This window comes from Pongo abelii, chromosome 2 (genome assembly GCF_028885655.2).
Source record: "Pongo abelii isolate AG06213 chromosome 2, NHGRI_mPonAbe1-v2.0_pri, whole genome shotgun sequence".
NCBI lineage: Eukaryota > Metazoa > Chordata > Mammalia > Primates > Hominidae > Pongo > Pongo abelii.
In genome coordinates, this window is record NC_085928.1 from 189,597,695 (window position 1) to 189,619,592 (window position 21,898).

Sequence of the window (21,898 nt, forward strand, 5' to 3'; positions counted from 1 at the left end):
ATGGAAAATTTGCCCTCACTTAAGATGGCCACATCCTGCCTTTGTCCTCATTGGTAAATTGGCTCTCTCAGCTTCCGTGACCCACCCTCCTTCTTCCTCTTGGCCGTAGTAGCCATGGCGGCCATGAGTTTGTTGCGACGGGTTTCAGTTACCGCGGTGGCAGCTCTGTCTGGCCGCCCCCTTGGCACTCGCCTCGGATTTGGGGGCTTCCTCACTCGTGGCTTTCCGAAGGCTGCTGGTGGGTGCTGGCCTAGGGAGAACGGGCGTGAAGCGGGTGCGGGGCGAGAAAAGGGAGGACGCTTCCAGGGTGACCTTGGTGGGATCCGGAGGGAGCCGGGACAAATTGTGGGCTTGGGGCTTGAGAGGAGAGACGGAGCACAAGCTATATGAGGGGTTTTCCTGAAGTAGGTGGATAGATCGTGTTTACATTATTAGAATTTCTAAAACGTTGTTATTCACCATCCCAATTAATGCTAATTTGCGGATGAAGCTGAGTTTAGAAAGGTAGAGAGCTGAGACCTGTATCTCCAGGGCACAAGCTTATTGTTGCGTTCCACCTGCCCAAAGGCTAGGTTCTAGTCCCACAGATGCAAAGTCATCTTGCTGAGAAGCCCCCCTATGCTAAGGATTTTGAAGACAGGTAATATGTAGACAGGTAAAGAGGCTCAGGGCCAACTTATTCTTTAGGCACAGTAAGTACCGTGCCGCCCAATAATGAGATGCAGATGAACTGGGGAGGAAGAGAGGGTTTTTTTTGTTTGTTTTGTTTGTTTGTTTTTTGAGACAGAGTCTCACTCTGTTGCCCAGGCTGGAGGGCAGTGGCGCGATCTTGGCTCACTGCAACCTCTGTCTCCTGGGTACAAGCGATTCTCCTGCCTGAACCCATGATAGTTTTAGGGGTCCACGAAAGTCTTTTAATTTAAATTTCTTTTTTAAAAAGACCATAATGTTTATGATAACGAATCCAGCTTGTATTATGTTCGTTTTATACCAATGCAGTCATAAAATATTATTTTTAATAACTTAGAGGAAGGGGCCCTTGAAGGCAAAAGTGTCTAGGTCTCAGGAAAGTCATAATACCATCTTTTTATTTTTTTTTCTTTTGAGACAGAGTCTCACTCTGTCACTCAGGCTGGAGTGCAGTGGCACCATCTTGGCTCACTGCAATCTCCACCCCCCGGGTTCAAGCGATTCTCCTGCCTCAGCCTCCCCAGTAGCTGAGACTACAGATGAACACCACCACTCCTGGCTAATTTTTGTATATTTAGTAGAGATGGGGTTTCACCATGTTGGCCAGGTTGGTCTCGAACTCCTGACCTCAAATGATCTCTCTGCCTCAGCCTCCCAAAGTGCTGGGATTATAGGCATAAGCCACTGCACCTGACCAATACAGTCTTAACAGGGCTATTTGGACCCCCTTGGAGACAGTGAGTTGCATCATGGCGGTGTGAATAATCATAGCAGAGATCAAATGCTTGATATTCAGTGTACTTTATTATCTCAAAGACTGCAAAGAAATTACAATGTTATTTTCATTTTGCAGATGAGGAAACTGACTCAATTATTAAATAATGTGTCACTAAATAATAATGACAGCCAACATTTACTGAGCACCTGTTACGTGTCAAGCATCCTTTTTTATTTTTATTTTTTTCAAGACGGAATCTTGCTCTGTTGCCCAGGCTGGAGTGCAGTGGCGTGATCTTGGGTCACTGCAACCTCCACCTCCTGGGTTCAGGAGATTCTCCTGCCTCAGCCTCTTGAATAGCTGGGATTACAGTTGCACGCCTCCATGCCCGGCTAATTTTTTGTGTTTTTAGTAGAGATGGGGTTTCATCGTGTTGGCCAGGCTGGTCTTGAATTCCTGACCTCATGATCCACCCGCCTGGGCCTCCCAAAGTGCTGAGATCACAGGTGTGAGCCACCCCACCTGACCTCAAGCATCATTTTAAGGGTTTAAAGTATGTATTTAATCCTCTTCATTAAATATATACTGTAAGCTATTTGCCCTGTGCAATAGAAGCAGGTAAAGAGGAAGTGAAACACTTAAAGTCAGAAAGTTGTCTCCAGCCTCAAAATATCTTGTTCTGTTTTTACCCCTGTTCTCCCAGTTTAATTTGAATTATGCCACTCCACAGGATAAGGCAATGTACATTGGGATTTGCTGGAAACATGATGCAAAGAACCAGTGGTATTTAACAAATTTCCAGCAGGAATTTGAACTTGTTACAAAACTACATATGCTCACATTCCTTTATGAAAATCCCTTTATAAGCCATTTCTGATTACAGATATTCTCATATAGCCAAATACAAATCCTTCAAATACTCGCTCTGGTAGTATTTAATCAAATCTAGCTGGATATAAACTGCAGCAAAATTTCACCCCCAGTTTCTCTTTCTACATTATTGCCCTTTCTTGGGGTTCTCAAAGGATCATTACCGTGTTCTGCACCCTTTCCAATCAGAGCAGGGAAGGATCTAATAGCTATCTTTACTAAAGGTTACTGTGTTTTCAGCTGTGTACCTGCTTTCAAAGGTATTTTGCATCTGTCACTGTGATACGAAAGCTTTTAATCTCTTACATGGTTATTTATATCTGTCCCTACAAGAATGTAAGCTCTAATGTAGTAGAGAACCTGTCTTGTTTTGTTTTTTTCTGGAAGTAGACTGCCTATCCTCAAATTCTGGCTCTAGAATTCAGAAGCCATGTCTGTGATCATCACATCTTGGAAGCTAAAGTGGAAGACACCTAATTGCCCATAACCTGCATTTCCTCCTCTTTAAAAAAGATGAGAGTTTTAACCTGCCTCAAAAGGTAGTTGTGAAGAGTGAGTGGAAAAAATCAACAGTGCCTGGCAGCAATAGCCTTTAAAAAAATTGTGGTAAAGTACACATAACATTTACTATTTTAACCATTTTTAAGTGCACCGTTCAGTGGTATTGAATACATTCCTAATGCTATGCAACCATCACCATCATCCAACTCCAGAACTTTTTTCATATGGTAAAACTAAAACTCTGTATCCGTTAAACAATAACTCTCCATTGCCCTTCCATGTAGCCCCTGGTAACCACCATTCTGCTGTCTGTCTTTATGATTTTGACTACTCTATTTCTCATGTAAGTAGAATCATATAATATTTGTCTGTCACTTAGCATAATATCCCCAAGGCATATTTATGTTGTAGCATATGTCAGAATTTCCTTCCTTTTTAAAGCTGAATTGTCCGTTGTCCATTGTATGTATTTACCCCATTTTGCTTATCCATCATCTGTCAATTGGGTTGCTTCTAGGTTTTTTGTTTTTTGTTTTTTGTTTTGTTTTTTTGAGACAGAATCTTGCTCTGTCTTCCAGGCTAGAGTGCAGTGGCACCATCTTGGCTCACTGCAACCCCTGGCTTCCGGTGTTCTCGTATCAAACTGAGGGTCAGGCTGCTATTTCTTGCTGTCCAATAATGAGATGCAGATGAACTGGGGAGCTGAGGAGGAAGAGAGTTTTTGTTTTTTTTTGTTTTTTGTTTGAAACAGAGTCTCACTCTGTTGCCCAGGCTGGAGTGCAGTGGCGTGATCTTGGCTCACACAGCAACCTCTGCCTCCTGGGTTCAGGCAATTCTCCTGCCTCAGCCTCCTGTAATCCTGGGATTACAGGTGCACACCTCCATGCCTGGCTAATTTTTTGTATTTTTAGTAGAGATGGGGTTTCACCATGTTGGCCAGGCTGGTCTTGAACTCCTGACCTCTGGTGATCCGCCCGCCTTGGCCTCCCAAAGTGCTGGGATTACAGACATGAGCCACCACGCCGTGCCGGAAGAGAGTTTTTATTCCTGTAACCGGTTACAGGGAGAAGTCCTGGAAATTATCGCCAGACCAACTTAAAATTACAGTTTTCCAGAGCTTGTAGACCTTTTAAGCTATATGTCTACATGTAAGTGTGCACTCATCTAAAGACAAAAGTGACTATTTTAAATCTGTAATTAAGGTCTGAGTCCTCAGGACCTTCCTCTGGAGCCTTAGTAAATTTACTTAATTTAAATTGGTCCAGGTGCTGGGGTGATTACCCTTATCTTGTCTCCTGCTAAATCACGGAGGTTTGGGAAGTTCCTTCAGACCTCCAGTAAACTTGTTTGTGGAGGCCTGGGGAGTTTCTTCAGACCCACAATAAAACTTGTTTAATCCTAAATGGGTTCTGTTAAGAATTCTTTCGAACGCCTGTCCTCAAGTGATCCACCTGTCTTGGCCTCTTAAAGTGTTGGGATTACAGCTGTGAGCCACTACACCGAAGCACTTGCAGATTTTAATTACTGTAAAGCTTCACTTAACATCATTGGCTCTTGAAACTGCGACCGTCAAAACCTATAATAAAGAAGGAAGTGATGTTGTCTAAGGACCTGCTGTATGTGGTTTCACTTAAAGTCGCAGTTTCCAAGAACTTATCAGTGACATTGAGTATGACTTGTGTTGTGAATAATGTTTCTGTGAACATGGATGTACAAATATCTCTTCTGAGACCCTGCTTTCAATTCTTGTGGGTATATCTGCAGAAGTGTAATTGCTGGGTCATGTGTGTCATGGGTGTTATTGGCTGGGACTGGCATTGTGGATGGTAAAAGAATTTACCAAGACAGTCATAGGTAAAGAGGACAGATTTATTAGAGAAAATACAAAGAGTTGGAAGAGAACAATGGGCAGCACAGCAGAGAAGGGGCTATCTGCAGAGTCAGGCACTGGAAGGAAGTTTTATAGGGTCCTACCGAAGGGGCTGTGAGCAGAGAAGATGCGCAGATAAGGTCATTCTACTGGGACTGTGTGGTGAACGAGGTATTTGGGAACAGGATGTTGTGCCTGTGGGTTGCCTGTGATTAGCCGTGTCTCAGCAGAATTGCTTTCCTCCACCTGGGGCCCCTTCCTTGTTGCTTATGTATCTTACTAGGATTCCACAATATGGTAATTCTGTTTCTAATTTTTTGAGGAACCCTCATGCTATTTTCCATAGCAACAATACCATTTTACATTCCTTTGTTTACCAACAGCGTACAAAGATTCCAATTCCTCCGTATTCTCACTGACACTTGTTATTTTCTGGTTTTTTGATAGTAGCTATTCTGATGGGTATGGGATGATATCATGGTAGTTTTGATTTGCATTTCTCTAATTAGTTTTGTTGAGCATCTTTTCATGTGCTTCTTGGCCATTTGTGTATATATCTTCTTTAGAGAAATGTCTGTTGAAATCCTTTGCTTATAATTTATTATATGATTATTTTTTAACTTGAGTGTGAGGTCTCCCTAATGTTGCCCATGCCGAACTTGAACTCCTGGACTCAAGCAATCCTGCTTCAGCCTCTCAAGTAGCTGAGACTACAGGTACATGCCACTCTGCCAGGCTATTTGCCTATTTTATTTATTTGTTTGTTTATTTTTGACAGGATCTTGCTCTGTCACCCAGGCTGAAGCGCAGTGGCGCAATCATAGCTCACTGTAGCCTCAACCTCCTAGACACAGGTGATCCTCTCGCCTCAGCCTCCTGAGTAGCTGGGATGACAGGTGCACACCACCACACCCGGCTAATTTTTTAAGTTTTTTGTAGAGATGAGATCTTGCTATGTTGACCAGGCTAGTTTCAAACTCCTGGACTCAAGAAATTCCCCACCTCAGCCTCCCAAAGTGCTGGGATTACAGGAATGAGCCACCATGCCCAGCCTGTTTTTAAATTGGATTGTTTGGTTTTTTGTTGTTGTTGTTGAGTTTTCTGTGTGTTCTGAAATCAATCCCTTATCAGATATATGATTTACATATATTTTCTCCCATTCTGTGGGTTGCCTTTTTACTCTGCTGATAGCGTCCTTTCAGACACAAAATTTTAAAATTTTCATGAAGTCCAGTTTGTCTAGTTTTTCTTTTTTTGCCTGTGCCTTTGAAGTCCTGGCATTAGCCTTCTACAAATTCCTATAGCCTCATCCTTCCTAAAAATCTAGTGCTGTCATGTTCTTCATCACCCTCTGTAAACCTTTCTCAGAAAATTAGCAGATAAAGCTATTCTGTTTAATTAAATTATTTATTAAATATCAAAGATGGCGTAATTCCAGAAATGAGCTAAATTCTCCCCTCAGCTGCAGGTAAATTTAATTTATAATTGAAGACTGATATGCATAAATTATGTTTTTTAAAAATGTGAAGAGTATTAATATGGATGTATAAACAGTGCTGTGGAGTTAATCCAGACATGGAATAGATGGGGCATTTTAACTGAATTATAGGGATAGTTTTAATAGGTGGAACTGGCAGAAAAGTAAAGATTGAGTTTTTTTTATTGGATATGTGACTCTTGGGGTGGGTAGGTAGGTGTTGGGAGAAAAGGCAAATAAAGGAAAGTTGGGACCAAATTGGGGGAGGGGAGGAACTGACTACAAAGCCAAAGTATCTTCATTTGATTTTGTAGGCAACAGAGTGTTGTAGCAGAAGAGCAATATCAGGAGTGTGTTATAGGAAGATGCTTCTGAATATAGGATGGCTTATAGGGGATGTTGATTACCTAGGCCAGTAAAGTAAAGAAGGCATGGAATGAAATGGAGAATTTAACCCTTAGAATCAAGAGGCCTTGGCAAATGATGAATGAAGGATAGATACAAGGAAGACGATTGAGATTTTTTATCCAAGGTAATTGAGATGGTGGTGCCCTTTACTGGGAATGAGGGAAAGAAAATGAACAATTTTCAGTTGTTGTCTTTTTTTTTTTTTCTCTTGAGACGGAGTCTCGCTGTCACCCAGGCTGGAGTGTAGTGGCACGATCCTGGTTCACCACAGTCTCCGCCTCTTGGGTTCAAGCGATTCTCTTGCCTCAGCCTCCCAAGTAGCTGGGATCACAGGCCTGGCTAATTTTTTGTATTATTAGTAGAGACGGGGTTTCACCATGTTGGCCAGGCTGGTCTCGAGCTCCTGACCTCAGGTGATCCGCCCCCCTCAGCTTCCCAAAGTGCTGGGATTACAGGTGTGAGCCACTGTGCCCGGCCCAGTTGTTGTCTTTAACACACAAAAAGTTTGCACATGATCTTATTCAATTCTTATAAAAATCTCGGTCATCAAAGGCTTAATAACTTTTCTGAGGCTATTTGCATTTTTAAAAATTAGTCATTGAAGCCTTGGGCCTATGAAACTAATGAATACTTAATGGAGAAATTTTAGGCTTTAGAGAGCAGTGAAAGATGCCTATTTTTGGTGTCAGGAGAATCAGGGTTCCAGAAATCCTGGTAGTCACCTCATTGTAAGCAATATTCACCCTAATAATTTAATTTTTTTTTGAGAGGGAAGGGTCTAGCTATGTTGCTCAGGCTGACCTCAAACTCCTGGGCTCAAGTGATCCTCACACCTCAGCCACCTGAGTAGCTGGGAGTACAAGCACGCACCACCATTCCTGGTTACACACTAATATTTTTAGATTTAAGCAGATAGCCCTACTACATCAAAAATCATGAAGGCTCAAAACATTTGAAAAGAGTTAAGGGCAAGTCGGTTGTGGTGGTGCGTGATGTAATCCCAGCTACTCCACAAGCTGAAGGTGGGAGGATCTCTCGATCCCAAGAGTTTGAGACCAGCTTGAGTAACATAGCAAAAAACCTTGTCTCTGGGAAAAAAAAAAAAAGTTACATGCTGTGAAATATACTTTGAAACAATAAGTTATCTAGGACTTTTAATGACATGACTAATTGTTTAATAATTGGGTAATATGTGTAAACAAAGAGCAAGCAGTTCACATTACTAAGTGCATTAAACATTTTTTTTTTGCTTTTTGAGACGAAGTGTCACTCTGTCGCCCAGGCTAGAGTGCAGTGGCACGATCTAGGCTCACTGCAAGCTCCGCCTCCTGGGTTTACTTAGGCCATTCTCCTGTGTCCTCCCAAGTAGCTGGGACTACAGGTGCCTGCCACCACACCCAGCTATTTTTTTGTATTTTTGGTAGAGACAGCGTTTCACCGTGTTAGCCAGGTTGGGCTCAATCTCCTGACCTCGTGATCCGCCCACCTCGGCCTCTCATAGTGCTGGGATTACAGGCGTGAGCCGCCGCGCCCGGCCAAAAACCGCAATTACTTTCAGTTGCAAAAACTGCAATTACTTTTGCACCAAACCAATACTAAGCTGAAAATAGATTGTCCCTCTAAAAGAGTATGCTCTTGAATGGACACATTTCTGCAGGTGTAGTCAGGGTTTAAGGGACAGGGAAGATCATCCTGTTTTGACCCTGTACTTCTAGTGTATCAGATTAAGACTGAATTGGCCTTTGGCTTTTTTGTGAGCAACTAAATTTCTGAGAGTTCCAGGCAGAACTTCCACTTACCTTATTATGTTGAATCCTTTTGGATTCAGCCTTTTGTAATGTGTGTAAAGACTCTTTTGGGACCCCGTTTCATCAGTGTCTTAGTCACTCTTGTAGCAGTGGCTTTGTGTTTCTAAGACTCGACAAGTCAGGAATGCTGTATCCACCTCATCTAAGCCATTCATAAAAACCTTGATGCTGCAGGGCTTTTGAGAGATCCCTTTGCCAGGTTACTGCAGTAGTTAATCAGTACCTTTTGGTTACAGTCAATCAAGTACCCATTACAAATTTCTCTAACTTTCTCTTTCTCTCAGCTTATAATGTCCCCTCTTCCCAACCCCCCCATCTTGTCTAAATAGGAACTTTTCTTCTGGGCCACTGTATCCTATTTCTTTCCCTTGTTACCCTTACAGATTTGTAATTATTTGTGTAGTGTGTATTTCTCCCAGCAAGATCTATATCCCTCTTAGACCGTATATAGGTCTAGCATAGGATCTGTACATCGTATGCAATTAAATATGTATTGAACTAATGAGTACTTTGTACTGTCATCCAACCGGTTTTCTTCATCTAGTCCACAAAAAAAATTATGTATGTTTCAGATGATTTGCTGAAGTCCGTACTTACTTTGTCAAATTCTCTAATCTTGTTATTTAAAAAGCCTTAGTAATATGAATTATATGTAGTAAATTCATGCCAGTTTCTAATTCTCTTGTGAATCAGCCTCCCAAACTCACTGCAGGCTGCTGCAGGTGTTACCAAAATTAAGAAGATAGTTCCTGCTTTCAAGATATTTATACTTAAAAGTGGCAGCAGTGAACACAAATATACACGTCACAATAACGTACAGTAATTCAAAAGTAGGAAAGATCTGGTGTGGTTGGGAAAAATGTTTGCATCTTGGAAGATACGATGTTATCTGGGCCTAACATAGATTTCAGGAGAGGGGTCAGCATTCCAGACATTAAACATGAACAAAAGATTCAGATCTTTCTGACATCTATTATGACTGAAATTCCTTTAATGGGAAATTAAAGTTTTTTATTCTACAGTGACTCACATGCAAAATATCCTTGAGAGTAGTTACACAGTGAAAACATAGGAACCTTCAGTTTCTAAGTAACAGCTAGATCCTTTCCTGTTCCCAATGGAAAGGGCTTGGAATGCCTCGTAATCCTTGCAGACCTTCAAGAGGAAGAATGTAGAAAGAGGATCCAGAAGTGAAATTTTGCCTCAGTTTACTTCCAGCAAGGCTTGATTAAATTCTGGCAGGGGGGAGACTTGAAGAGGATATTCTTAATCAGCAATGGTTTACCACGTGATTTTATCAAGATATTTTAGAGTGTGTAGTTTGATAACAAGTTCTAATTCCTGCTGGTGATTTGTTGAATAAGTACGGCTGGTCCTTTCCATCTATTTTGCAGCATAATAATACATATAATACAGATAATGTGTCATGTGAAATGGCATAATGGAATAATTTAAATTAAATCTATTTCTTTTGCAGCATTAGCAAATATTTGTTGCAGAGGAGACACAGATGAGTAGCTCATTAAGTACCTAACCTCCCTGCCTGCTATTGAAACAAATTAAAATGATTATTTAGATACTTTAACTTTGAATTAAAATGAGGAAAGTTATGCTTTAGAACAGTAGATCCATCTTTGTTTAAAGATATCCTATCTGACCTGGCCTTATTACTCAAATAAGACATTTTAAAATCTTAACTCATATTAAACATCTAAGAATGTATATTTTCTTTTTGTTTCATGTCAGATGGGTAATGTGCCTACCTCATAACAAGGTTTGAGGGAGGCACATCTCACACATGAGTGTGAAAACCCAGTCATCCTGCTTATGAGCTACAAAAGGATTCTTGTATTTTTTTTATAATCTGATTTTAACTCAGAATGTAACAGTATACCCATATGAACCTTGTATAAAACAGGGGAATTCAATATTTCCAGCTCCTGTTCGGCACAGTGGAGCCCATGGGAAAAGACTGTTTTTCATCAGACCTTCTAGATTCTATGACAGGCGTTTTTTGAAGTTATTGGTAAGTTTAAATTTTTTGTTGAATTAAAGTCTTTGCATGTAACAGGGAAAAAATTTTTGCCTCTTTAGAAAACATCTTTCATTTTAGGAAATATTTTATTTTGTAAATTTATATTTCTTTCTGTAGAAGATACTGAGACTGTAAAGTCTGATTTGTTATTGAATTTCTCTTTAAATTAATGAAGCTTTCCTTCTTCACAAAAGGAGTTACACTAAATGGAGGTAAAACTTGAACCATTCCTTTCTTCTGAAGATTATGGCGTTTCGAAATAGAATCTATGTTCCTGTAACTAAAATATTCTTTAAATTACCAAAGAACTTGTTGAAAGACTTGCTTAAATAAAGGAGCTACATTATTTTGGGATATGATTTTATATTTATATGTTGTTCAAGAACATTGATTTCAGAGAGTAACCGGGATCTATAGTGCAATCTTAATTTAGCAATAATATAATTACATTGCTTATTTAGAATGCTGACTGTATTTCTGTCTGAAGGCTCTATAGGAACAAAGTAGAGGCTTAGAAAATGGGAGATTGTCTGGACCATCTGCCACGGTAGATAAAGCTCTGAATCATCATTTGAGTACTGACCTTAAAACTTTCTCTTGCCCTTCCATTGTGTTTAATGACCTTTTTCATCTCCTTGGTTGAGCCCTTACTTTTCTTGTTATGACCAGCTCAAATCCTGTTTAGTGGTAGAAATCACCCTGATGTTTTTACACTTTTGTTCTTAACAAAAGTGTATTATTTTCTTTCATGGCATTGCTTTACCAAAAAGTAAAATCACAGAAATCAATAATTTGGTAACTGTATGCCCAATTTGGCAAGTTTATTTTATAAGAAATATGAGGAAATCATATCATGAGGATGATTTGTGTGTGGGGAGAGTTACGAAATGGTCATGAGAAACACTTTTTTATTTTTTATCTTAGAGATTCTACATTGCATTGACTGGGATTCCAGTAGCAATTTTCATAACTCTGGTGAATGTGTTCATTGGTAAGTCACTTCCATCCCCTGCCAGCAGCACCAGATTGGAAAAATTTTTAAACATATGTACATTAATATAAAAAAGAAATTATGGATATTGTAATGAAAAGCTCTTTAAATAATTAAATAAGCATAAGCATGGCAGTTTATCTTAAAATAACCAAATCTCAATCTGAACTAAGAATTTTTTAATCCATCCTAGAACATATAAAACTATAATCCTCGGCCGGGCACAGTGGCTCACGCCTGTAATCCCAGCACTTTGGGAGGCCGAGGCGGGCAGATCATGAGGTCAGGGGTTCGAGACCAGCCTGGCTGACATAGTGAAACCCCATCTCTACTAAAAATACAAAAAATTAGCCGGGCGTGGTGGCAGGCACCTGTAATCCTAGCTACTAGGGAGGCTGAGGCAGGAGAATGGCTTGAACCCAGGAGGTGGAGGTTGCAGTGAGCTGAGATGGTGCCATTACACTCCAGCCCGGGCAACAGAGTGAGACTCTGTCCCCCACAAAAAAAAAAAAAACACTATAATCTCTTACAAAGAATGAAAATGTCAATGACAGTAAACATTAGATTTTCATGGGAAATTTTGTTCAAAGTACTTCTAACAGCTTGAATCCTAAAATGTTTTGTATCATAGGTATAGGGAAGACCAGAAGGAATAATATGTCTTTTATTATATCTTGTTACAGTATATAAAAACAAAATGAGAAACTCATGGAATACCTATAAATAATGCCTTACACAGAGAGCTGTCTAAAAATGTCTGACAAATGAATTGATTTTCAACCAGATTAAAGTGAATTAAAAATACTAGATATCTTCATTGGTACACATTTTTTAAAGAATCCTTTAAAACCACAAGGAGTTGGTTTCTTACTTTAATGGTGAATAATTAATTTTATAAACTCCTCATGCTAAAGTTGAACATAACCATTTTTTCTTATTAGGTCAAGCTGAACTAGCAGAAATTCCAGAAGGCTATATCCCAGAACACTGGGAATATTATAAGGTTTGTATAGGACATTGACAATTACATACTGTTACATGCCTTGTCAGCGCACTAGTTAATGTCTTAATTCAGCAATTATGATATAGTCAGGTTTTTTGTTTTGTTTTTTTTGAGACAGCATCTCGCTCTGTCACCCAGGCTGGAGTGCAGTGGCACGATTTCGGCTCACTGCAACTTCTGCCTCCCGCATTCAAGCAATCCTCATGCCTCAGCCTCCCATTTTGCTGGGATCACAGGTGTGTGCTGCCACTCCTGGCTAATTTTTGTATTTTTAGTAGAGACAGGATTTCACCATGTTGGCCAGGCTTTTCTCGAACTCCTGGCCTCAAGTGATCCATCTACCTCGGCCTCCCAAAGTCCTGGGATTAAAGGTGTGAGCCACTGTGTCCAGCCATGATAGAGTTTTATATTTCATTTTTTATATCAAGCAGATACATTTTTTGCATACTTTTTATAAACAACGAGTTTTGGTACTTCATTTTTTGAAAAATCATTTTAAGCTTTACAATTTTTTAAAGAGTGATTGCAGTGTGTTCTCAGCCTAACAGAGTAACATAATTTATCTTAAGTTAAATGCCTTAGGAAAGATTTCACCAATGTTATTGCTAGCTGTCATTTATTGAGCACCTACTCTGAACAGGTACTGTGCTGAGTGTTTTACAAATATTTATTATTTCATCCCATGTAAAATGTACTATTATTATTCCCTCTTTGGAGATGAAGAAACTGAGGCTAAAAGAGTTAAGTGACCTGTCTAGATAGGGTCACTATTTCAACCCAGGCAACTTTGACTCCAGAGCCTGAACTGTTGGTCATTATACCATACTGCCACTGCTACCAAAATCCAAAATTAATTTTGTTACTTGTTTTTACAAGTGTTATTGTGAGCCTTGAATAGAGTATGTCCCATCATGTTTTATTATCTGAATGAATTATATTTTAAATATAAATCTTAAACCATTAAATCTTAAGGCAGACCTTACACTTAGTTCGTTTATGCTAACTGGTGCAAAGAGCTCCAATTTTGAATTACCAAAACTTGGGTTTGTCTTCTGAATCTGCCACCTAAGATACTCAGCATAGTGTAATGGAAAAGAGTACACAGCTTTGGAGTCAGACAGACCTGGTTTGAGTTCAGGTGCTGCCATTTATTAGCTACGTAACTTTGTGCAATTCGCTTATGTTTAAAATGCGGACAAAAATAGTATCCACCTGATCTGTTAAAATTATTTTATATATATGTATATTAGTTACATAGTAGATGTTATTGGTTTATCTAACTGAAATGATCATTTTAAAGAATAGTCAACTAGAAAAGCAAAGTATTATTCAGAAATGGACTAATATTAAACGAATTTTCTGTTGTAGCATCCCATATCGAGATGGATTGCCCGTAATTTCTATGATAGTCCTGAAAAGATATATGAAAGAACAATGGCCGTCCTTCAGATTGAAGCTGAAACGGCTGAATTACGGTAGGAAAAAAGAGGGGGTAGGTGGGAAAGAAAATCTTCCTAAGGTTGCAAACCACCAGAAAAAATTAATAAAACTATTAATATTTCAGCACTATAGGATGCTTTATGTAAAAGGAAAAAGATACGTCCGGATGCAGTGGCTCACACCTGTAATCCCAGCACTTTGGGAGGCTACAGAAATTAGCCGGGCGTGGTGGTACGTGCCTGTAATCCCAGCTACTCAAGAGGCTGAGGCAGAAGAATCACTTCAACCTGGGAAGCAGAGGTTGCAGTGAGCCGAGACCATGCCACTGCACTGCAGCCTGGGTGACAGTGCGAGACTCCGTCTCAAAAAAAAACAACGGATAAAGATAGAATTAGCTTGTTTGAAGTGAAAATTATAAACTGGTGACAAGGAGACTATTAGGAGATATAAAAGGAGTTCTTTTTTAAATTTTTGAATTTTTTTTTTAGAGTGGAAGTCTTGCTCTGTTGCCCCAGCTGGGAAGCAGATGGATGGATATATCCATCCAGTGAAATATATAATGTGGCCATTAAAAAGAAAGGGATATATGCTGTTATGGAAAGCTATGTGGATTTTCTTTCTTATATATTATATTTTATATACATATTAAAAAGCTAGACATATATTTTTTTCCCCTCTCTTATGGTGCTGAGTGCCTGTTTTTTGTTTTTTTTTTTAATTATACTTTAAGTTTTAGGGTACATGTGCACAACGTGCAGGTTAGTTACATATGTATACGTGTGCCATGTTGGTGTGCTGCACCCATTAACTCGTTATTTAACATTAGGTATATCTCCTAATGCTATCCCTCCTCCCTCCACCCACCCCACAACAGGCCCCAGTGTGTGATGTTCCCCTTCCTGTGTCCATGTGTTCTCATTGTTCAATTCCCACCTATGACTGAGAACATGCAGTGTTTGGTTTTTTGTCCTTGCGATAGTTTGCTAAGAATGATGGTTTCCAGCTTCATCCATGTCCCTATAAAGGACATGAACTCATCATTTTTTATGGCTGCATAGTATTCCATGGTGTATATGTGCCACATTTTCTTAATCCAGTCTATCATTGTTGGACATTTGGGTTGGTTCCAAGTCTTTGCTATTCTGAATAGTGCCACAATAAACATACGTGTGCATGTGTCTTTATAGCAGCATGATTTATAATCCTTTGGATATATACCCAGTAATGAGATTGCTGGGTCAAATGGTATTTCTAGTTCTAGATCCCTGAGGAATCGCCACACTGACTTCCACAATGGTTGAACTAGTTTACAGTCCCACCAACAGTGTAAAAGTGTTCCTGTTTCTCCACATCCTCTCCAGCACCTGTTGTTTCCTGACTTTTTAATGATCACCATTCTAACTGGTGTGAGATGGTATCTCATTGTGGTTTTGATTTGCATTTCTCTGATGGCCAGTGATATGAGCATTTTTTCATGTGTCTTTTGGCTGCATAAATGTCTTCTTTTGAGAAGTGTCTGTGCATATCCTTCACCCACTTTTTGGTTGGGGTTGTTTGTTTTTTTCTTGTAAATTTGTTTGAGTTCATTGTAGATTCTGGATATTAGCCCTTTGTCAGATGAGTATATTGCAAAAATTTTCTCCCATTCTGTAGGTTGCCTGTTCACTCTGATGGTAGTTTCTTTTGCTGTGCAGAAGCTCTTTAGTTTAATTAGATCCCATTTGTCAATTTTGGTTTTTGTTGCCATTGCTTTTGGTGTTTTAGACATGAAGTCCTTGCCCATGCCTATGTCCTGAGTGGTATTGCCTAGATTTTCTTCTGGGGTTTTTATGATTTTATGTCTAACATGTAAGTCTTTAATCCATCTTGAAATTAATTTTTGTATAAGGTGTAAGGAAGGGATCCAGTTTCAGCTTTCTACATATGGCTAGCCAGTTTTCCCAGCACCATTTATTAAATAGGGAATCCTTTCCCCATTTCTTGTTTTTGTCAGGTTTGTCAAAGATCAGATAGTTGTAGATATGCGGCATTATTTCTGAGGGCTCTGTTCTGTTCCATTGGTCTGTGTCTCTGTTTTGGTGCCAGTACCATGCTGTTTTGGTTACTGTAGCCTTGTAGTATAGTTTGAAGTCAGGTAGCATGATGCCTCCAGCTTTGTTCTTTTGGCTTAGGATTGACTTGGAGTGCCTGTGTTTTTTTAATCAGTCCCCTATTGCTGGTACTTAGGTTCTTTCCAAGTTTTTTGCTATTATACATACTGCTGTGTTTAATTTTCCCCCATATTGTTTGCATATTTATGTAACATATCTGGAAAATAAATTTCTGGAAGTGGCATTAATAAGCCAAATAGCACATGCTTTTAAACTTTGGGTAGATATTGCCAACTGTTCTCCAAAAAGTTGCACCAGTTGTTTCTTCATCAGTTTCCATGTTTCAGTTTTCCATGTTTCTCTGTAATGGAATTTATCAAAGTGAAACATTTTTGCTGATACGGTAATTGAAAAATGTTACCTCATCATTTCAATTTTATATTTCTTTGTAAAGTTGAGTAGTTTTTAAATATCTATTAGTTGTGTGTATTTCTTTTCTTTGTTTTTTTTTTTTTTTTTTTCCCCCCGAGACAAAGTCTTGCTCTGTTGCCCAGGCTGGAGTACAGTGGCATGATCTTGACTCACTGCAGCCTTGGTCTCCTGGGTTCAAGCTGTCCTCCCACCCAAGCCTCCCTAGTAGCCAAGATTACAGGTGCATGACACCATGCCCAGTTAATTTTTGTATTTTTTGTAGAGACATGGTTTCACCATGTTGCCCAGGCTGGTCTCAAACACCTGGGCTCAAGCGATCCACCCTCCAGGCCTCCCAAAATGCTGAGATTACAGGCGTGAGCCACTGTACCTGGCTGTGTGTATTTCTTTCTCTATATATTGTCTTTTGGCAGTGTAGAAATTTTTGCAACACAGAAGTGTTTTTACATTTTCAGGTAACAAAACTGTAATAGTAACTAATAACATTTTCTTTTTTTTTTTTTTTTTTTGAGACAGTTTTGCTCTATCTCCCAGGCTGGAGTACAGTGGCGTGGTCTCGGCTCACTGCAACCTCTGCCTTCCGGGTTCAAGCGATTCTGCCTCAGCCTCCCGAGTAGCTGGGATTACAGGCGCCCACCACCAGGCCCCACAAATTTTTGTATTTTTAGTAGAGACCGGGTTTTGCCATGTTGGCCAGGCTGGTCTTTAACTCCTGGCCTCAAGTGATCTGCCTGCCTCAGCCTCCCAAAGTGCTGGGATTACATACATGAGCCACCATACCTGGCCGCTAATAAATTTTTGAGTACATTTTGTATCAGTGTTTTAATTACTTTCTATGTATTTACTCATTTATAATTATTGTCAGGTTTGACAGTCTTTAGCTTTTTGGGATTTTGTGTCATACAGAGATCTCTGATGATGATTTAATCAGTAAATATATAATTCCAAAATTTTTTTTTTAATATTCACCCATGTCTTCCTTTTCTTTTTTTGAGACAGGATCTCGTTCTGTTGCCTGAGCTGGAGTGCAATGTTGCAGTCATGGCTCACTGCAGCCCCGGACTCCTGGGCTTAAGCAATCCTCCAGCCTCAGCCTCCTGAGTAGCTGGGACCACAGGTGCTGGCCACCATGCCCAGCTAATTGTTTGGGGGTTTTTTTTGTTTGTTTGTTTTGGTAGAGATGGGATCTTGCTCTGTTGGCCAGGCTGATCTCGAACTCCTGGGCTCAAGCAATCTTCCTGCCTTGGCCTCCCATAGTGCTGGGATGACAGGCATGAGTCAGCTTGCCCAGCCTGTTTTTGTCCTTTGTTTTGTTTTTGTTTTTTTTAATTTGACATGGGGACTTGCTATGTTGCCCAGGCTGGACTTGAACTCCTGAGCTCAAGCAACCTTCCCACCTCAGCCTCCTGAGTAGCCAGGACTACAGAAGTGCCACTGCTCCCAGCTTACTATTTTTTAATAGGAAGGTGCTACACATGCTTATTTTATACCTTGCTTTTTTAAAACGTAACAGCATATGTAGCATCTCCTCCCATGTTACTACATACAGATTCTCATTCTTTTTAGCAGGTACATAGTAGTCCATTATGTGGATTAATCATAATTTAACCAGTTAGTCTCATGTTGATAAATATTTTAATTACTCACGGTTTGGATAGTTATACTCTAAAGAGTAGACAAGAAAGAGAACGTTATTTAATCCTTCAAAAAAGATCAATAAACATACCCTCACAAAGGTGTATAATCTCACATAGGGTAAGTGAGCTGGTTTAGGTTCATAAAGTGACTTATTTAACTGTGATAAATTTTTAGTCCTATGAAAAAGTATGTATTCTATAAAAACAGAAAGTAAAAGGTTTGATGGAGAAGGGACTACTTCAGGAATGTGTGATTGTTTGTGCAAAGACTTAGATATGGAAGAGGGAAAGCACCTGTATAAAATAAGAGATTATTCAATTTGTGAAGAAGGACAAGGACAAGTAAGTAGATGTTAGAGTTGGAGAATATTTTTCTTAATCTTGATTTTTCTTGCTTTCTATTTATGTTTTTATAAATATTGACTGAGTGTCTGATGTTGACCGGGCCTGGTATAATGCTGGTGAATAAAAAACCAGTTCTACTCTTGAAAAGTTTTCTGTGCTAATGGTGATAGGCGGACACAAGATGTGAAACTCCAAAAAGGCTTATTCATTTGTTAATTCCTAACACCTGGCACAGCATATGGCCATAGTAGTAGACATTCTGTAAATGACTGTCCTAGCATCTAAAAGGTGAGAAGATAGGAAAAGCACTGTAACAATTCGGATGAAAGTGATCTGTGCAGGCACACTGAAGGAGAGAATTCGCTATCAATTTGAGTAATGTTTTGGTGTTAAAAACTGTTTGGTAGGCCGGATGCGGTGGCTCACGCCTGTAATCCCAGCACTTTGGGAGGCCAAGGCAGGCAGATCACGAGGTCAGGAGTTAGAGACCAGCCTGGCCAACATGATGAAACCCTGTCTCTACTAAAAATACAAAAATTAGCTGGGCATGGTGGTGGGCCCCTGTAGTCCCAGCTACTTGGGAGGCTGAGGCAGGAGGATCACTTGAGTCTGGGAGGTAGAAGTTGCAGTGAGCTGAGACTGCGCCATAGCACTCCAACCTGGGCAACCGTGCAAGACTCCGTCTCAAAAAAAAAACAAAAACAACAAAAAAACTGTTTGATAGCTCCCTATATAAGCAACATAATAAAAGTCAAAAATAAGTCCCAAATTTTGCTTTTAGATATATACCAGATGTATGCCTACATAAGGGTCTGTGGAGGAACATTATACTTTACATAAAAGCAGACTCCAGTGATTGTCCTTTATGGAAATGGCTCATTAAATTTATAATTGGAAGTGCTGGAATCTCAATATTGCTGTTCCATTTGTTACAGGTTAAAGGAGCTGGAAGTACGAAAATTGATGCGTGTGAGAGGAGATGGACCCTGGTATTACTATGAGACGATTGACAAGGAACTTATTGATCATTCTCCGAAAGCAACTCCTGACAATTAAGCATTTTTTTTCTCCAAATACAAAGCATATTCTCTTTATTGGAAAATAAATTAGTAAATATATTCTGTATTTTTGCTCTCCGTGAAAAACAAAAGAGGTTCTGACATTACTGTCTCTCAGTGTTGGTTCAGATTGAGGCTTTTGTTTGGGGGGTTTGGCTTCCAGTCCCCAAAGAAGGTTTAAAATGTACCAATAAAAACTGGAGAAATAGGAATTTGTGAACTCCTGAAATTGTAGCAACTTTGAAAGGTTAGTGTTTTATTTACCTGACAAATGGAAGTTATAGAAAAGAAGTCTAATAATGTTAAGCACCAGTAATTATAGTATTTTGTACAGCCTGTACTGTAGATGTCTGTATTATTGAGGGGCAACTCAGGATTTTAAGTTCCATAAAGTATTGAACCAACTCTAAAACGTTAACTCCTTAATAAACAGATTTTCAGTAAACAAATTTTAAAGTTTATAATGCTTTCATGGTTTTTTTTTTGCCATGTATTGTTCTTTTTTAAACTACACACATACACACAGACATGTATACACACACACACACACACACACACACACACACACACACGCTCTTTCCCTAGATGCAATCTCTGGGATCCCTTAGAGTCCCTTTTTGGGGAAGTAGTTGCACTAGGTAATGTGATTCCTGCAGAGATTATAAAGTGTGAGTAAAAGCTAAAAATGACTGTCATTTATTAAGCATTTATTGTCTGCTAGACACTATATTAAATAACCGCATTTTTTAACATTACTTTCTTTTTTTTTTTTTTGACGAAGTCTTGCACTGTCTCCCAGGCTAGAGTGCAGTGCCGCGATCTTGGCTGCAATCTCCGCCTCCCGAGTTCAAGCAGTTCTTGTCTCAGCCTTCCAGGTAGCTGGGATTACAGGCACCCACCACCACACCCGGCTAATTTTTGTATTTTTCAGTAAAGACTGTTTCGCTGTGTTGGCCAGGCTGGTCTTGAACTTCTGACCTCAGGTGATTGGCCTGTCTCCACCTCCCAAAGTGCTGATTACAGGCCTGAGCCACTGCACCCAACATTATTTTCAAAATGACTTAAGAGGTAGTATTACTCTCTTGAGTTTTACACATTAGAAACCTGAGGCTCAGATGTTAAACACAAGCTCAGTATTTACAAAAATAAACATTTAAAACATTTACACTTCAACCTTCAAAATGGCTTTTTACCATAAGCATTCAGGATATTCAAACCTGTAACAGCTTATCAATGCATCTCATCTTAGAAGTATGTTTTACATTCTTCATAAAAATAAAAATGAATCCAGGCTTCCTAAGATTCAGGCCAGTGGGTCTCCACTTAAGGCCAAATGGAGAAATAATTTTTTGCTGCCTAAACACACAAGTGAATTGAAAAGCCACAGGCCATTCATTCAACAAATAACTTTATTATTTCTATTGATAATGTGCTTGTACATGTAATGTGCTATTTTGATACATGTATGCAATGTATAATGGTCAAATCAGGGTATTTGAATATACATATTTCAAAATATAGTTATATTTCAAAATAAGATATAGCAAGTTAGAAGTATATATAAGTATATTATTATATAAGTTATTGTTAACTATAATTTACCTACTGTACTATCAAATACTAGAACTTATTCCTTGTATCTAAATGTATTCTTGTAACCATTAACTAACTTTTCAGAATTTCCTACTCTCCCCTTCCCTTCCCAGCCTTGTAACCACCTTTCTACTCTGCCTCCATGAGATCCATTTTTTAGTCTCCCACATATGAGTGAGAACATTCAATATTTGTCTTTCTAGGCTTGGCTTATTTCACTTACATTAATGACCTCCAGTTCCATCCATGTTGCTACAAAGGACAGAATCCCATTCTTTTTCATAATATTGTCCATGCATACCACATTTTCTATATCCATTTATCTGTTGATGGACACAGGTTGCAAAGGGATTGCTGGATTGTATGATAGTTCTATGTGTAGTTTTTTGAGGAACCTTCCTGGTGTTCTTCATAGTGGTTGTACTACTGTACATTCCTACCAGTGGTGGATGAGCGTTCCCCTTTCTCCACATCCTCACCAGCATTTGTTATTTTTTCTTTTTTTTCAAATGAACATTTTAACAGGGGTGAGATGATATCTTAATGTAGTTTTGGTTTACATTTCCCTAATTATGGTTGAGCATTTTTTCTCATATCTAATGGCCATTCATATGTCTTCCTTTGAGAAATGTCTATACAGACCTCTTGCCCTTTTTTTAAATTTTTTTTTTTTTGATTTGGGGTCACCCAGGCTGGAGGTGATCTGGGCTCATTGCAGCTTCCGCATCCTCGGCTCAAGTGATCATTCCACCTCAGGATGACCCAAGTAGCTAGGACCAAAGGCAAGTGCCACCATGCTCGGCTAATTTTGTATTTTTTGTAGCGACTAGGTTTCACCATGTTGCCCAGGCTGGTCTTGAACTCCTGTGCTCAAGTGATCCGCTCACTTTGGCCTTTCAAAGTGCAGGGACTTCAGGCGTGCCTGGCCTTTT

General features: G+C 39.4%; 1 protein-coding gene and 1 non-coding gene across 3 annotated transcripts; one reads left to right on the forward strand and one right to left on the reverse strand.

Annotated features, from left to right (window-relative positions):
• Positions 1-13: 13 nt before the first annotated feature.
• NDUFB5 (NADH:ubiquinone oxidoreductase subunit B5) lies at positions 14-19,822 on the forward strand. 2 transcript variants are annotated; one of them, XM_024244822.3, is made up of 6 exons: positions 14-238; positions 10,280-10,368; positions 11,302-11,368; positions 12,310-12,371; positions 13,740-13,846; positions 19,251-19,822. In XM_024244822.3, exons 1-6 carry the CDS (start codon positions 115-117, stop codon positions 19,369-19,371), a joined length of 570 nt encoding a protein of 189 aa, XP_024100590.1. In that variant the 5' UTR covers positions 14-114; the 3' UTR covers positions 19,372-19,822. The 2 variants fall into 2 exon arrangements, with proteins under 2 accessions (XP_024100590.1, XP_024100592.1); XM_024244824.3 differs by lacking the exon at positions 13,740-13,846 and having other exon boundaries at positions 19,251-19,316.
• On the reverse strand, positions 10,083-10,186 carry LOC112132918 (small nucleolar RNA U13). The gene has a single exon (XR_002914619.1). It is a non-coding gene; the product is annotated as a small nucleolar RNA U13 (small nucleolar RNA).
• Positions 19,823-21,898: the final 2,076 nt, after the last annotated feature.

Excerpts from the sequence above, each read along its gene's own strand:
- NDUFB5 (XM_024244822.3), top strand. The coding sequence starts at position 115 with ATGGCGGCCATGAGTTTGTTGCGACGGGTTTCAGTTACCGCGGTGGCA. Across the intron at positions 239-10,279 it reads TGGCTTTCCGAAGGCTGCTG|CTCCTGTTCGGCACAGTGGA; the intron begins GTGGGTGCTGGC and ends CAATATTTCCAG. Across the intron at positions 13,847-19,250 it reads GCTGAAACGGCTGAATTACG|GTTAAAGGAGCTGGAAGTAC; the intron begins GTAGGAAAAAAG and ends CATTTGTTACAG.